The 16670-nt window shown below is 46.6% G+C and overlaps 1 protein-coding gene across 1 annotated transcript; it reads left to right on the top strand.

The window, feature by feature from the left end:
• Nucleotides 1-1852: 1852 nt before the first annotated feature.
• Nucleotides 1853-14990, top strand: Itpa (inosine triphosphatase). Its single transcript, XM_051183370.1, has 8 exons — nucleotides 1853-1960; nucleotides 4396-4453; nucleotides 4551-4615; nucleotides 5083-5156; nucleotides 7554-7585; nucleotides 9112-9227; nucleotides 13082-13158; nucleotides 14371-14990. The coding sequence occupies exons 1-8, from the start codon at nucleotides 1895-1897 to the stop codon at nucleotides 14477-14479; spliced, it is 597 nt and encodes a 198-aa protein (XP_051039327.1). The 5' UTR covers nucleotides 1853-1894; the 3' UTR covers nucleotides 14480-14990.
• Nucleotides 14991-16670: the final 1680 nt, after the last annotated feature.

Raw genomic sequence — 16670 nt, 5'->3', positions numbered from 1 at the left:
TGACTTGGTATGTCAGGCCAATGATCTGTTCATTGCTGATACAAAGTTACTATTTGAAGATAAAACAGTGCTGAGATTCCAGGCAGAAGTATCAATTGGAGAACCCCATTTAATTCCATCTTCATTTTTATGTTTCTATTCTTAATTCCTTGCCAGGTCACTTGGGATGTGATATCTGGGGATCATTGAGTTAACCCACCATACTACATGGTATCTGTTAGTCCTTATATGCACATCGTTACAAGCTCCTAGCCAGAGGCTGAAGTGGAGGCATTTAACATCCAAGAAGTCACCTTTCCTTTAAAACCTCATCTACTCTCCACTTTCCTGAGGGTTCCCTTTGACTTCATGGAGGAGAAAGACAAGTGCCATATAGGAAGAGCCGTGTATGCACCCCAGCCTTTCCCAGTCAACTCTAATAAGCCACATGCCCTCAAAAAATAACACCATTGGAGGGTCAGTGAGGGGAAACTTCGTGACCTGTCTCCAAAGACACAATATACTTCAAAGCCTCAGCACTATGCAATACACAATATTAAGATCACTACGCAAAGAGTTTTGGAGAACACTGCTTTGGCTATTCTGTGAGGATAGTTCTGGAGTTAGTGGGTTGGGCATGTGGCTCTGGTATAGTGCTTGCCTAAGTTGCTTCCATAAACCCTAAAGTTACATCTATAGCAACACACAAATAACCAAGACTATAAGATAAATAACCAAGACTATAAGAGATCAATACTATTAAGCCAAACAACTAGGCTTTATTAAGATTCCATTGTTTGTGTGTGTGCTTCTGGGGTCCAAACCCAGGACTTTGGCTGAGCTATGCAAATGTTCTACCATCGAGCTACAGCGTTGACACACTATATGGCCCAGGCTAGCTTTGAACTCAAGAGCTTCCTGTTTTAGTCTTAGCATGCCAAAATTACACTCTGTCTAGCTAGCACCAATCTTTTTAAAAGATTGTTTTTTACTTTGTGTGTGTGTTTGCCTGCACATGTGTGTTGCCTGCACATGTGATTGCACAATGTTTATGCCTTGTACCCTAGGAGGTCAGAAGAGGGCAATGGATCTCCTGGAACCGGAGTTACAGACAACTGCGGGCGGAGCAGTCATGTGGGTGCTGGGAACAGAACTCTGGAAGAGCAGTCAGTGTTCTTATCTGCTGAGCCATCTCACCAGCCTGAGAGCTTGTAGCTTGTAGCTACAAGCTTGCAGCTTACAGAGGACCAGCATCCATATCAGGCAGCTCAAAAAACACTTGTAAATCCAGTTCCAGGAGATGTGACGCCCTCTTCTGGCTTCAGCGGTCTCAGGTAAACATGTGGAAGGCATTTTAATCCTCCGTGCGTGTTCCCAGTGCAGAGACTGGGCTGAAAGGAATGCCTCTGGAGAAGGGATGCAGTGTGATAAGCGGGACTAGCTCCCAAACCTAAGAGATGAGTAGATGGCTTGTTCACGTTGCTTTTAAGTTTGCAGTTAAGTAGATGGAGCTAGCCCTCGAGGTGTGGGTCTGAAGGACACAGACCCAGGCTTGGAGCTAGTGTTCCATGACAGAGTTGGGGTTCCGAGGGGCGCACGCCGCTCAGGACACAGGACTGCAGCTGGTCACGGCACGGCTTCTATGCTCCCTCCTCGTCCGAGCCCAGCGGGGTGAGGAGCAGAGGACCCAGGCGCTGAATGACCTCTCCCGCCCGGGGCGCGCCCCTTAGCGCCTCACGCAGCGCTTGCTGCGGGAAACTCCTCTGCCACGGATGCCGGTAGCCGCAGCCTGAGACCTGCTTAGGTTTCAGGTAGTGCCGGAATTTGGGCTATCTACTTCCGCCTCCAGCCGGAAGTGTCTACTGTTCCCCCGCAAAGAACCTCCGGGCACTCTCGGGGGTAACCAGCCTTTGCAATGGCCGCATCTTTGACGGGAAAGAAGATCGTGTTTGTGACGGGAAACGCAAAGAAGCTGGAGGAGGTGTCGTGGGGTGTGGGGACGCTCTAGAAGGCGGGTGGAGATAGGGCTGCAGGAGTTGCCTTGAGGGGGGGGGGCGAGGAACCCTGGGCGTTGGAACGGAACGTGGTTTAGTCTCTGTGTGGAAGGGCTGGGCTTGGGGAAGAGACCTCCATGGAGTGCGGAGCCTTGAGAGTCCAGAGCATTTAAGTTTTTTTTCATTAAGATTTATTTATTGTGTATACAGTGTTCTACCTACCTGTATGCCGGAGTGCCGTAAGAGGGCACCAGATCTCATTATAGGTGGTTGTGAACCATGTGGTTGCTGGGAATTGAACTCAGGACTCTTAACCTCTGAGTCATCTTTCCAGTCCTATTTAAGGTTTTGGAGGTTTTGTTTTGTATTATTTTGGGGTCGTGTAGTGCAGTGCGGGCTAGTCTGACCCAGCTCTGAAGCGAGGATTGATCTTGTTCCCTTGACCCTCCTGTCTTCCTGAGTTCTGGGCCTACGTGCATGCCCTACCACGCCTGTTTTGGGATGAGCTTGTAAAGTCAGCAGACCATGAGAGCTGGAGTAGTGGCATCTACGACAAAGATAACCCCTAAGCCCTAAGTTCTGACACCTCCGCCTCAAAAGTGATGGCAAACAGAAAGTGTGTGGGGTTGATCCAGACTGAGTAGTTCACAGCCCATTGTGGTTCGTCTACTCTTAGGCACTTTCCGTATCTAAATGTGTAATACCTCATAAGATTCATGGCTGACCACAGTATAAGAAAACTGAGGTTAACAAAAGAAAAACACACGTAGTATGAAGACCCAAAGACTTATTTTCTTCATGCCTTGAATCTAACCCAGGACTTACAGAATTGCTGTCACTGTCCTACTTCTGAACTACATTCCTAGCCCGAGAAAGCTGTTTTTCTATCTAGATTTGATGAAGCATTACTGTAGGATGTGATCAGAAAGGGTATGACCCAGCGCTAATGGACTGGGGAAACTCAGCGAGTCCATCCATATTGGACAGTTCCTTGTATGTGGTAGGACTATTTCTGAAGTGAGTATAGGTCACATAATTTCCATTTTCTGCTTTGTTTTTGAGACAGGGTCTTGGTACATACATAGCCCTGGCTGTCCTGGAGCTCCCTCTATAGACCAGGCAGGCCTTGAACCCACACAGAAATCCACCTGCCTCTGTCTACCAAGCACTGGGATTAAAGGTGTGCACCACTACCGCCCAGCTCTGGATGCTCATTCTTAGCCCAGTTAGTCTTTCTTTGTCCCTATTTATGAGAGGAGATAGCGAAGCTTCTGACAGATGTTGGCTCTGGCTGTAGTTGAGTGGGCTCTTCTTCAGTCAGCATTGCTAAGAAGCTAGGATCATGTATGGAGAATCGGGATGACATCCGCTCTGTGCGTCTGAGGCTGAACAATTGATGCAGCAGGAGGACCTTCCTTACTTGAAAACAGGGACTAATGGCATTTCTGTACAGGACAGGGTGGTCTTCGAAACAGCCAGAGCCATCCTGATTAAAGGTTTGGGATCTGCTGAGCCCTTTTGATGGCCCCCTACCTTCTTTCTTTCCAAGATAGGTTCTTGCTGTATAGCCTTGCCTTGAACACACAAACCTATGACAATAGAAATAATACTCTAATATACAAAAAGAAGAGGACATGGTGGTACATGCTTCTAATTGCAGCATTCTGGACTCTGAGATGGGAGGACTTTGAGTAACAAAGTGAAACCCTGTCTCATAAAAGGTGTGTGTGAGCCAGGTGATGGTGGCACACGCCTTTAATCCCAGCACTTGGGAGGCAGAAACAGGTGAGTTCCAGACCAGCCTGGTTTACAGAGGGAGTTCCAGGACAGCCTCAAAAGCTGGAAACCCTGTCTGGAAAAAACAAACAAACAAAAAAACCAAAAGTCACTGGGAAGCTAGGATGGATGGCACGTGCCTGTAATATTAGTACTGAGTTGGGATGGTTGGGGGTGACGGGGAAGCAGGGGCCAGTGATTAAGGCAGGAAATTGCCCATCTAGTCAGGGCTGCACTGGGAAACAAAGAAGAAAGAGCAGTCATGGGAACTGCTGGTGCAGCCTGATTTGTGACCTGAATTGAAAAGGTGAATGTCAACTAGGGCCTAGTGGAAATGCAGAGCAGTTTTCTTTGGAGGTTGCTCTGGTTGGCCCTTGAGAGAACTCCTGGGCTGGAGGATTAGTTCCTTACAGAACATTCTAGATGGAAGGGTGGGTGAGATTAAAAAAAACAAAACCAGAAGTTGGAAGGGGAAAGGGATGCTCATTTAGTGGGTCTCTGAGAGTTGGGATGAGGCTTATGGGCCCAGTTTGAAAAGCTTTAGGGGGACTAATGAGAAGGTGGGTGACACCTCACATAGTAATAGGGAACTAGTGGGGGATTGTTAGCAAACGGAGTGACAAATGTTCTTTCATTTTTGGAACAGGTCATTCAGATTCTAGGAGATAAGTTTCCATGCACTTTGGTGGCACAGAAAATTGACCGTATGTTTCTGTTTTGTTTCATTTCTAAAAGTGGTTTGATTTAACTGTCACCCTGTGTCCTGACTCTATACATCTGTGTGTCTGTTTCCCCGATAAGTGCCTGAGTACCAGGGAGAGCCAGATGAAATCTCCATACAGAAGTGTAAGGAGGCAGCTCGCCAGGTACTTAACCATTGTGGTCCTCCATTCGGTCTTGTGGGCTCCTGGGGCCTGTGCCTTGTTGGGACACTGCTTCTTCTGTTCCAGCTCTCGCCTTTCTGATTCTTAGTTCCATACATTCCAGCCGTACATGTCCCTACACATGTCCAATGTCCAACCGCCCCCCACCCACCCACACACCCGTACTCACAGTTTGCAGAGCTGGGAAGGAGTACACTATGGAATCGGGCTTCTTAGCTGATTTCCAGTTCTTCATTGCTCTGTGTTGAGCAAGACTTGTCTTGTTAGTGCTCTCTGCTGTCACATTTCTAAACTGCAGGCAGAGAGCTGAGTTGTGTGGCACTTGATTAACCTGTAACTGCACGCCTCACCCTCACCTAGCTGTGGTCTGGGCCCCAGCTGAGTAGACTCAGGGTTGTGATGAAACCTACTGCTGATAGAAATCTCAGGACTATGTGTCTTTGTTACAGGTGCAGGGTCCTGTACTGGTGGAGGATACCTGTCTGTGCTTTAATGCCCTCGGGGGGCTCCCTGGCCCCTACATGTGAGTACTTCTACTACACCTCTACCCCTGCAGGGCCCCATCCACAAAACTACCAGAATAGTAAAATGAGTAGTTACCTGATGTTATCTTGGCATCATAACGGAGGAAGGAGTAAGACCATCAAGGACAGGACTGGAGAAATAGCTCAGTAGTTAAGAGTGCTTGCTGCTTTTCTGCTGGACCCAGGTTTGAATCTCAGCACCTAAATCATGCAATATCGTGGGTATAGGCTGAATAGATGTTTATTCAGGGAGAAATAACTTACAACAGAGACAGATGAACGCCAACAAGTTCCTGGTCCCAGGGATGCCTCCAGGTGCTCCCTGTCCCTGTCCTGCAAGCAAGAGAGCGCTCCAGGGCCCCTTATCTAGACCTAGTTCTCCCAGGTCACATCTGTCCCCTGTCCCCCCCCCCCCCATGGGCGTGGTCAGTGCCACAGGTGCGGACAAAGTGAGTATCTTACTATAATGCAGTTTACAACTATAATTTCAGTTTCATGGAATCTGATGCCTCCAACCTTTGTGGGTACTTGCACTCATATGCACACACCATACACATGCTCACACATATACACCTACAGCTAATTAAAATTAACAAAAGAAAAAGAGAGCTGGGTGGGGTGGTGCACATCTTTAATTCCAGCACTAGGAGGCACAGATAGGCAGCTCTCTGTGAGTTTGAGGCCAGTGTGGACCAAATAGTGAGTTCTAAGCCAGGTAGAACTATACAGTGAGACCCTGTCTATAGGGGCTAGAGAGAGGACTCAACCCTTAAGAGTGCTTGTTGCTCAGTCGTGAGGTTCCAGCATCCACATTCAATTTACAAACTCCAGCTCCAAGGGATCCAGCACCTTCTGGCCTCCACAGACAAGTACCTAGACATAAGTATGCACATACATTCACATAGGTATGTATACACACACACACGTAAATAAATCTTTAAAAAGAGGGCTTAGAGAGATGAGGCTTGGCTGTTAAGAACACTGCTCTTGAAGAGGATCTGGGTTCAATTTCTATCACCCACGTGTCGGCTTATAACCATCTGTAGCTATCTTTCCATGTAGCCTGACTTTCTCTTCTGCCCTCTGTAGGCACTAGGCACATATGTATGTATATATATACATGTAGGCAAAACACTGATATGCATAAAATAATAATAAAAATAACAGATGAGGACATAGTCCCCTTGTTAGAGTGCTTGCCTTTGTTGTGTAATAAAGCCCCGAGTTCAACTCCTACTCCACCAGGTGAGTAGGCATGGTGTTACATGCCTAAAATTCCAGCACTTACAAGACAGAGACAGAAGGGTCAAAAGTTCTGGGTCATCCTTGGCTACATAGGGAGTTCTAGGCCAGCCTAGGCTACATGAGATCCCGTCACCCAGAAATCAGAGAGACACAGTTTTCTTTAATTATAAGAGTGTGGTTCTGTGAGTGAGATTGAAAAGTGGTATCTGCTCATTTCTGAAGATGATATGGCACCCTGTCTCAAAAAAAAGGGGAGGGGATAATGTTTTCCTGCAAGCCTGGTCCCAAAGCCATGTCAGCCCCAAATAACACACAGGAGATGCTGTATTTGATATAAAGCTTTTGGCCAGTTACTAGTGTTTTTATTGGCTAGCTATCTTAAATATTAACCCATTTCTATTAATCTAAGTATTTCCACATGGTCTTGGCTTACCGGAGAGAGGGTCCGGACCTCTTCCTCTCAAGTCCCAGAATCCTCCTTGTCTCCTAGTCCCACCTGTCTTGTTTTTCTATTGACCAACAGGGCTTTATTCATTAACCAATAAGAGAAACATATTTACAGAATGACATCTCCCATCAGGGTAAAACAAGATGAAAAGTGATTGCTGTGTTTTGTCAAAGCGGTGGCACACACGGTTAACCTACAGCCTGCATTGCTCCATAGCTCCACCAGCACCATTGTGACTCTAATGTTAATTTCGCAGTTTAGGGAATGTGAACATGCTTTGTTTACTTTTTCTTGGTATGCCTCACTGTAGCCCAGGCTGGACTGGAATTTGTGGTAGTCTTCCTGCTTCAGCCTAAGTATTTCCCTAGTCAGTGCTGAGGTTCTCGCCTTCCTTGGTATACTGAGCCTTCTGTCTACTGCCTGTTTGACTCCATTTTTTTGTTAGACTCATATTTCTGTCTCTCTCGTCCCTTTCCTTCTGCCTCCTCTTGCTCTCCCTTCAGTCCCCTGCCCTTCCCCCTCTGTTCCTCTGCTGCTGAGTTATACTCCCAGGCTTTGGATTATTTTCTTAGTTTGATTTGAGACGGTCTTTTTCATTCCTCTTGCTTTTGGGAGCTCTAATCCTTCGGGGGTGTAGGCCAGAGTAGGTGATAGGAAGATTAGTCTGCTCTTGCTCTTGGCACTGACTCTCTTTCTTTTGCAGAAAATGGTTTCTAGAGAAGCTAAAGCCTGAAGGTATGTATCCCTGTTGTTTCTTCACATGGTTCTTTGGGGATTAAGTCTGGGAGTGTCCCCGTTAGTAATCCATACTCTAGGCCCTGCCATTGGCCTCCACTCTCATCTCTCCTGAAAGCACTGAGGCGGAGAGTTGGGGACAGGTGATAAAAGCTTTGAATTTAAGGGACAGGGGGCTGTAGTTGGTTCTGGTTATCAAGGGACATCACTTAATAACTGTTTGTAGTTCCTTGCTTCAGCCATGGCCTAGCCTGGTCTTCAGAGAGGGAGCTATCTCTTCTAAGTCCAAGAATCTATCTTTTCACTCGGGAGTGAATGCCAAAATATTCCCTCTTTAGGTTTTTTGGTTTGTTTTTTGTTTGTTTGCTTTTTGAGACAGTGTTTCTCTGTGTAGTCTTGGCTGTTCTGGAACTCAATCTGCATACCAGGCTTGCCTTGAATTCACAGAGATCCATTTGCCTCTGCCTCCCAAGTGTTGGGTTTAAAAGTGTGTACCTCCATCATCTGATCCTCTTTGTATTTTTTTTTTTTTCTTTTTTCCCAAGCACTTTAAACTAGGTAGTGTTGTATTTCTATAATCTTAGCCCTTAGGAGGCTGAGGTAGGAGGATCCAGAGTCCAAGACCAGCTTGGGCCACACATAAAACCCTTTCTCAAGAAAACAGAATGGGCTAGAGAGCTGGCTCAGCAGTTACATGTACTTGTTGCTCTTGCAGAGGACCCAGGTTTGGTTCCCAGCACCTACAAGGCTGCTTATAACTGTCCATAACTTTAGTTCAGAGGATCTTTTGGCCTCAGTGGGCCCTAGTGCACATGCATGTGGCCAAAACACATATATGAAAATAAAAAAATCTTAAAAACCAAAACCCATTTTACTCTTTGAAGCAATCTGTGTTAGCCATGTATGGAGATACATGCCTGTGACCCAACACGATGGAGACTCTGGAGTTCAGCCTGGGCTACAGAGCAACATCCTGTTTTAAAAACACAAACAGATTGCCACGGAAGTCTAAGCCTGTAATCCTGAGAGCTGTAAGCAGAGGATAGAAGTTTATAGGCTATACAGCAAGTTAGAGGCTAGCCTAGACTACCTGAGATCTTGGTCTCAACAACAGAGGCTGGCAATGTATCACAGTTGGCAGAATGTTTGCTTAGCATACATGGAGTTCTGGATTCAGTCCCTGGTGCCACATAAATCAAATGTGGTGATATGTGCCTGTAATCCCAGCCTTCACGGGGTGGAGGCAGAAGGATCTCGTGTTCCAGTACAGCCTGGGTTACAAGTGAGTTCTAGGCCAAGCTGGCCTACATGAGACTCTGATCTTAACAAAAAACCTTGTTTTAGTTTGTGTCAGAGCCTGAAGAGAGGCTTCAGCACACTCTTGAGGACTAGAATGCAGCCCTTGCATTGCAACTTCTCATCCCAACACAGCCCAATTTGGAGAATTCTTCTACACCCTTGGGCTTCTGGTGTGAGGGTGGGGCTTGACAGCCTGGATTCACTGACCTCACTAAATCTGCCTGCAGGCCTCCACCAGCTCCTGGCCGGCTTTGAGGACAAATCAGCCTATGCACTTTGCACATTTGCACTCAGCACCGGAGACCCAAGCCAGCCAGTACTCCTGTTCAGGGGCCAGACCTCGGTGCGTACACACTGAACAGTTCTGCAAGTCACTAGAGAACTCTGTGGCTTGAATAAGTGGCCTTCAGTCTGCTGCAGGAACAAAACAAGAAGATGCTAGAGTTAGCAGTTACTTTTGGTCACTATGCTTGCCACGAGACAAACCTGGACACTACGATTAGGAAAATGTCAGTCCCCAAACCTATTTGACCCCTAGCCGTGTACACTCAGATCCTGTCAGGGTAGGTCCTGGTAAGATGCAGATGCACAAACAAAAGGTAACTAACTGTTCTCAAAGCCAAAGCTACAGGCTACCTTGCTAAGATTGCTTTGTTCATCTGCCAGGACCAGAGTCTCCTCCCCACTCGGGTTTTTGAGATAGTGTCTCATTTATCCCAGGTTGGCTGAACTTCAGATCCTATGGCCTCTACCTCTTAAGTGGGGATTGTAGTGTGGTGTCATCATATCCAGTCTGTAGCCTCCGCTCCCCGCCCCCCCCCCCACATTTTTTTTTCTTTGAGACATGGTCTTTATTATGCAGCTCTCAAACTCAGAGATCCACCTCTGCCCCAAGTAGGCAGGTGCCATCATGCCTGGCCTACATTTTCTCTTGATTATCTCCTGGCCTTTCTGATTTTCTTGTTCACATAAAATTTTAATGTTGTTTTGTGTCGTTGGGGCAGAAGTCAGAGCTTTTTTGTGCAGTGTAAGTGTTTCACCATAGCTCTACTTCTCCAGCTCAGAATTTCAGTTTTTAAGCTTATTTCTCTGTCAGTGGCCATTCAGCACTCCTTAAAGTTGCCTGTCAGACCTGAAGTGTAGTTGCTTTTCTGAACATCCACCAGACCACCCTTAGAGTGGTCAGGCCAGTGCGCCATCTGCCTTCCAGCGTATCTGTCTGCTCCAGCCCTCCAGTCAAGATAAAACCTAATTCCCCAGCTGGGCTGTATACAGACACTTTGTGTTATTTTGTTTGGTTAAATATTTTGGATAGTGGTTAAACAAAACACAGACACAAAAACAAAACCATCTTTTTTTTTTTTTTTTTTTTAATTATGAGTAGGTTTGTGTGTCTGCATGTGGGTATGTGCATATGAGTACAGATACCCAAGGAGCCTGGAGGCATCAGATCCCTAGAGCTATTAGATGTGGGTGCTAGGAACTGAACTCTGGTCTTTGGAGGAGCAGCAAGAACTCTTAACCATTGAGTCAGCTCTCCAGCCCCACAAACACATTTTAACTGTTGTTCGGTATACTAAGTGTTAAATATATTTGCATTTACCAGGACTACAGAATGTTTTTGATTATAAGTTTGAAACTATCCATTGAACAAGCCCCCATTTCTTTCTTTACCTAACTCCTAGCAGCCACCATTTTGACTACCTAACTCTTATTATTTTTAAGTTTATTTTTATTTTATATGTGTGGGTATCTTTGCCTGCATGTATATTCACATTGTCTAATGTGGTGCCCATCAAAGCCAAGGAGAGTACTGGTTCCCTGGAACTGTAGTCACAGAGGGCTGTGAACTGCTTGCCGTGTGAATGCTGGGAATTGAACCTAGGTTCTCTGCAAGAGCAGCCACTGCTTTTTTTGTTTTGTTTTTGTTTTTGTTTTTTGTTTTTTGTTTTTTTTTTTTTTTTTTTTTTTTTTTTTTTTTTTTAAAAGATAGTTTCTTTACACAAAGAACCTGGCTGTTCTGAACTCAGTCTGTATATCATGTTGGCCTTGAACTCATAGAGATCTGTCTGCCTCTGCCTTCCATGCCTTCCAGATGCTGGGATTAGAGGTGTTCGAGACCACTGCTCCCCCCCCCCCCACTTTGTTTTTGTTTATTTTTGAGACAGGCTCTCACTAGTAGCCCTGGCTGGCCTGCCTTAGCTTCCCGAGTACGAAGATTTTTGGGTGTGTACCACCATAGCACTATGTCCCTGCTTTAGTATTTGCTTTTTGTGATTGGTTTAGTTCACTTAGCTTGGTGTCCTCAAGGTTTGCCTATATTGTAGCACAGCAGTGCTGAGAGTTGTAAGGCTGAACATTTTGATTGGTTGGTGTGTGTGTGTGTGTGTGTGTGTGTGTGTGTAAAATCTTTTTCTTGTTTTTTCTTTTAGCTTTGTGTCAGGGCTGCTCCCTACTTACTGTGTAGCTGAGGATGTCTTTGCTGTTCTGATCCTCTTGCCTCCACTTCCCAAGAGCTATGCGTATATGTGTTCTTCACCTGTTCTACATTTCCTTCTTTAGCTTATCCGTGGACAGCCTTAGGTTGCTCCTCTTGGCTCTTGTGAATAATGGTGCTGTGCCCCAGGAATGCAAATGAGTCAAGATCCCATTTTCAGCTCTTTAGGTTAAATGTGAAGTGAGTGGTAAGGGGCAGGTTTCACAGCCAGTTAGATAGCAGTTAGTTGTGCTGTCTGTTGCTTTCCCAGAAATCTCCAGTAAGCCACTTCCTGCAGTGACTAAGTGGCAACTGCCTTAAACTGGCTGGTACTGCAGGCCTTTTGGATCTCTGTTCCAGCTTTGGCTGCCTCTGCATTTGGTACTTACCCTCTTCCACTCTCCTTGAGGTGGTCTTTTTCTCCATTCTTGTTTTGGTCTCCCTGTGCACTCATTGTCAAGAGTGGCACATGAACAGCATGTCCCTGTAGTAGATGTTTGCCTTATAGCATCTGTTGTGGGAGGAGAAGTCTGGGTTTGCTGTGACCCCAGGCTGAGGTGAGGAAGCTCAGTGCTTCAAGCACTGGCTTTGGTCACACAGCTCCCCACCAGAAAAAGCAGTTTCCCTCTGGCACCGTGTAACAAGTTGTCCCTTGTTTATGTGCTCTCTCCATGCTTTATTACCACCCTTGTCACTGCCCTGTGTCTTCTGTCCCCCACCCTGCAGGTGCCGGGATAGGACTCTACCATTGGGCTGTATTCCCAGCCCTTTTTGTTGGTTTTTGTTTTGAAGCAGGGTCTTGCTGTTGCCCCTGCTGGCCACAAACTCACTTGTGACTCACTTGGAGTACTCTGCCTCAGCCCTGGAGCTGGGATTACAGGAGCGTGCCTGCAATTACCCCTACTGTAGTTTGTCTTGCTTTGTCTGTGGTGTAGTGGCGGTGCTGCTAGCCTGGCCCCACCCTTGAGCTTCAACGCTAATCTAGATCAGACTTGTTACTTGACATTGACTTGTTATCTTTGTGACATTTTCATGTTTGAATTTGTGTGTCCTGCCCTCTTCTTACTTTCAACAGTCTTACTGTGTAGCCCTGACTGTCCTGGACTCACTCTGTGGACCAGGCCGGCCTAGAACTCACAAAGAGCTGTCTGCCTCTGACTCCCAGGTGCTGGGATTAAAGGTGTGCACCACCATACCTGGCCCATCTTGGTTTTTGAAACAGTCTCCACTGGCCTGAAACTTGCTTAATAGACTAGTTTGTTTCCCCTCTCCAGGGATTACAGGCGCTATACCACTATACTTGACTTATTTAAAGTGTTTTTTGTTTGTGTATGTGTTTGTTTTAATGTGGGGTTTGGGAGTTGAACTTAGGTCCTCATGATTAAAAGACAATCACCAGCTCAGCCATCTCCCTAGCCTCCTGATTTAAGACAGAATCTTACTGTGTAGCTCTGACTGGCCTGGTAACTCAGCATTCCTCCTGCTTCAGCCTCCTCGGTGCTCACATTACAGGCTTGCCCTGTCTCATCCATCGACAGCTCTACACCTTACCCAGGTGCCTAACAGATTTAGAGGGACTGGGGAGCTTTTGAATAATTCAGGTGTAGTCAAAGTCACAAACTAAACAAGCTCACTCTGGTCCAGTACATCTCCAGGTACACACCTGCCCTCTCCATTACACACCTGCTCTCCCTGCTACATACTTGCCATCCTTGTTACAGGGCCAGATCGTGATGCCACGAGGCTCCCGGGACTTTGGCTGGGATCCCTGCTTTCAGCCTGATGGATATGAGCAAACGTAAGGAACCCACATTTCTCCCCTGGTGCATGGGTTTGGGTGGGCATCCTGCCCATGTGCAGTCATGCAGATATGGGTAAGGCAGGCTCTGTTCCAGACGATACCATTTCTGCTGGGATGCACATAAGGAATCCAGGTGGCCTAGTCCATGGCCGGGCAACATTAGATATCCTAGGTTCTGATCCCAGCTCACTTGGCCGTTTTATGGCAGGTGACTCCCATTCTCTGGCCCTGCCTATTAAGATACATAAATCTTGTGGTTTTGTGGGATGACATTAGCTCCATCTGGACTGGAAAAATGTGTACTTTTGTAGCTCTTAGACATATGAACCCGCACAGTAGTACATGTTCGTAGCACTTCACATTAAAGCAACTTCTTATCTATACATATTTGTACATTGCCATTACTGGGCCAGGCTTTCTAGACTGTAGCTTCCCTGCTTGGTTCTTCATCGAGTCTCAAGCAACCCTGGTCAGACCGTCCTTGGGTGTCAGGAGTGTCCTCTGATGTGCTGTCTGCTTGGTAGGGCACAGAACACTTGGAATTTAGATGAGGAACTGGGTTTTATTTTTATCTGTTTATTTTATGTTAATGGGTGTTTTGACTATTTGCATATTTGTTCACCATATGACTCTACTGGCCAGAGGTCAGAAGGGACTGTCAGATTTCAGGGACTGAGCCATCTCTGTAGCCCCATTTTTATTCAGTTGTAATTACTTGGCCGCCTATGCTAGCTCTGAAGCCTATAGGCAGGATGTGACCTCTCCTCTGTAGTATCCTCAAACACAAAATTGTCCGACCAGCTGCCTGGCTGTGCAAGCCACAGTACTGTTGATCTGTCAGGGTCCATTGCTTCCTGTCAAACACCTACCTCATTCTTGTCCCCAGCTTCTCTCCAAGCCCATTACTGTGGGCTTCTGCCTTATACAGGAGTTTAACACTCTCTGGTGTAATAGGCTGAGGAGCTGGTGGCCCATTGCCTGCTTTCCTGGCTCTCAGGGTAGAAGCTCATTTTTGGGCTCAAACATGGAGTATGGGGGGGGGGTGTCTGTCTGCCCCTTGCCTGTGCAAAGGTTCTAGTTATGTTTTTTACCTACAGGGACCCCTCCCCCCCCCAGCACAGTCATTGGGCTGCAGGGTGGCAGTGGGGTGTCCATCCTCCTGATAATCTGGGTTCCCTGTTTTCTGAGCTGCTTCTCTTTGCCTCTTAGTTATGCAGAGATGCCAAAGGCTGAGAAGAACACCATTTCTCATCGATTCCGGGCCCTGCTCAAGCTACAAGAATACTTCAGTGTGACTGCTGGGGCTGGTGGCCACTAAGGTCATGGGTGAGGGCAGGACTGGTGCAGAACTCTGCAGGAGACAGGCACTCCTGGCAAGTATTTCCCTGGGTTCCCTTTGCCAGGGATCCAGGCAGCTTCAACAGCCAGGGATGGAAGAGCAGTGTGCTCTGTATAGGGGAATTCTGGGCCAGTTAACACTAACTCTTGCCCTTTGGGATTCGAGAGTTGCCTTTGGCCTGGCCTAGTGGTGTATACCTTTAGTCCCAGAATTTTGGAGGCAAACATATCTTTGTGAGTTCAAGGCCAGCCTGGTTTACATAGTGAATTCCAGGACAGCCAGAGCTAAATAGTGAGATGCTATCTCAAAACAAAAACAAAAAAACAGTTGCTTTTGCAGCCTCTGGGATCCTGAGAGAACTTTGTGTGTTCATACTTCTTAGCTGGGTTGAGAGCTGGCAAAGAAACACACAACCTTTGATTTTAGAATGCAGCAAATACATGTAAATAAGGAAGACATGTTTCCAGAATAAATGGTATATCTGTCTTGAGCCTTCGCTGTCTCAAGTGCCCTTTGACAGGTGGGGAGCCATCTTGATGGGTGATCAGAGGGGCAGAGCTGTGAAAGATACTTACCTGCCTGGATAGGTAGGGCACACTGTTCTACTTGAGTTCTTTCTTGTACTTGAGTTGTGAGTCACGGGCTGTCCTCATTCCCCTGTCAGATTCGTGCCGGGAAGAGGGTAGGTGTGTAGGCAGCACAGTCATTTGCCAGCCTATAATGTATATGGACTGGCAAACAACTTGAGTTCAGTCCCAAAGCCCATGTGTGGAAGTAGAGAACTGACTCTGGCCCCTGTTTGTATGTCATAGAATGAAGAACCCCCCCCCCCCACACACACACACAAATGTTAAAGGCCCTCTCTTCTCAGAAGCAGGATAAGAATTCTGCTTAAGTTGTCTTATACCATCATGTGCATCCCCTGTCCCCAAGTCATTCCCTGGGAGGGACTCTGCCTGGCAGAGGACTGGTGTGCTCAGGAAGCACTAGGGAAGAAAGCAGGCTTTTGTGCCCCAGGCAGTTCGGGAGCTATTCCCTCTAGTTTTTGGCCCCCAGACTTGGCAAGGTGGCCTTGAATCCAGCCATCTTAAAAGCATTTTTCCTGACCCCAGGCAGGATATGTAGGTAAGTATAGAGCACCGTTCTTTCCCACCTACACCCTGCTGCTTGCCTGATATGGCTTTCTCTTCAGGGAATGCCCAAGCTACTGAGGATTCCCAACTTGAATTGCAGGTTGGATGGGCAGCTTGGTGTCTGCTGCTCAGCTCCTTCCTGAATCTTCCCCATTTTATTTCACCCACCCTACAAACATCTGAGGAGAATATACTGTACCTGAACACACACACACACACACACACACAATGCATAATTGCACAGGTTCACACCCTATGCCTACAGGTGTGCCACTCACCCTAACATGTCCAGGCTGTTGCCAGCTCAAGTCTAAGTCTAAGGTGGGATTCCTTTTGGCTTATATTTCCTTTTTTTTTTTTTTTTTTTTTTTCTTTTTTTTTTTTTTTTTTTTTTTTTTTTTTTCCTTTTCAGTGCAGAGAGCAAACTCAGGGCCTGTGAGGCATTCTGCAGAGCTACACCCCCAACTATGCCAAGAGGTTTGAGCGTCTCTTGCCATTCCTGTTATCCTTTTTTCTTGCTAATATGCTGAACCTGTGTCCTAGTATGGAGGCATCCTCTATTTTCTCTGGTGTTACCTGGCATTTACTTTGTATTTATTTTGTAGTGCTGGGAACCAAACCCAGGGTCTTCCACCAATCAGATAACTAACATCTTCAGCTCTGGTTTGTCTTATTATTCACAGTTGGGCCAGCACTCACTCTTGGAGGGTAACAACACAAAGACGAATACTTGTGGGGACAGAATGACATCACCGAGAGTTGTCTCCACACTTAATCATTTTGAGATGTCAGATCAGACACCATTGCTCTGTCAGTCCTCCGTGTAAAGGGTTTGTTAAACAGAGCTAATACAACTCACTGAAGAGATGTGTGAGTGCACCTGAAGCCACCATGGGGTGCAAAGGCCAGGTGTTGCTGTGGAATTTTTGGTGGGAACTGTACGGCTGGGTAAGGCACAGTACCCACCAAAGTTACTGGGAAAGGTTTGCGACTATCTGTCGCCTGAGAATGCTAAAGAGCACAGCAAAGGTCAAACC

This window comes from Phodopus roborovskii, unplaced genomic scaffold (assembly GCF_943737965.1).
Source record: "Phodopus roborovskii unplaced genomic scaffold, PHOROB, whole genome shotgun sequence".
NCBI lineage: Eukaryota > Metazoa > Chordata > Mammalia > Rodentia > Cricetidae > Phodopus > Phodopus roborovskii.
This window is presented reverse-complemented; position numbering and strand designations above follow the sequence as displayed.

Coding starts and splice junctions, on each gene's coding strand:
- Itpa (XM_051183370.1), top strand. CDS start 1,895: ATGGCCGCATCTTTGACGGGAAAGAAGATCGTGTTTGTGACGGGAAAC. Junction 7,586..9,111: donor AGAGAAGCTAAAGCCTGAAG/GTATGTATCCCT, acceptor ATCTGCCTGCAG/GCCTCCACCAGCTCCTGGCC. Junction 9,228..13,081: donor TGTTCAGGGGCCAGACCTCG/GTGCGTACACAC, acceptor TCCTTGTTACAG/GGCCAGATCGTGATGCCACG.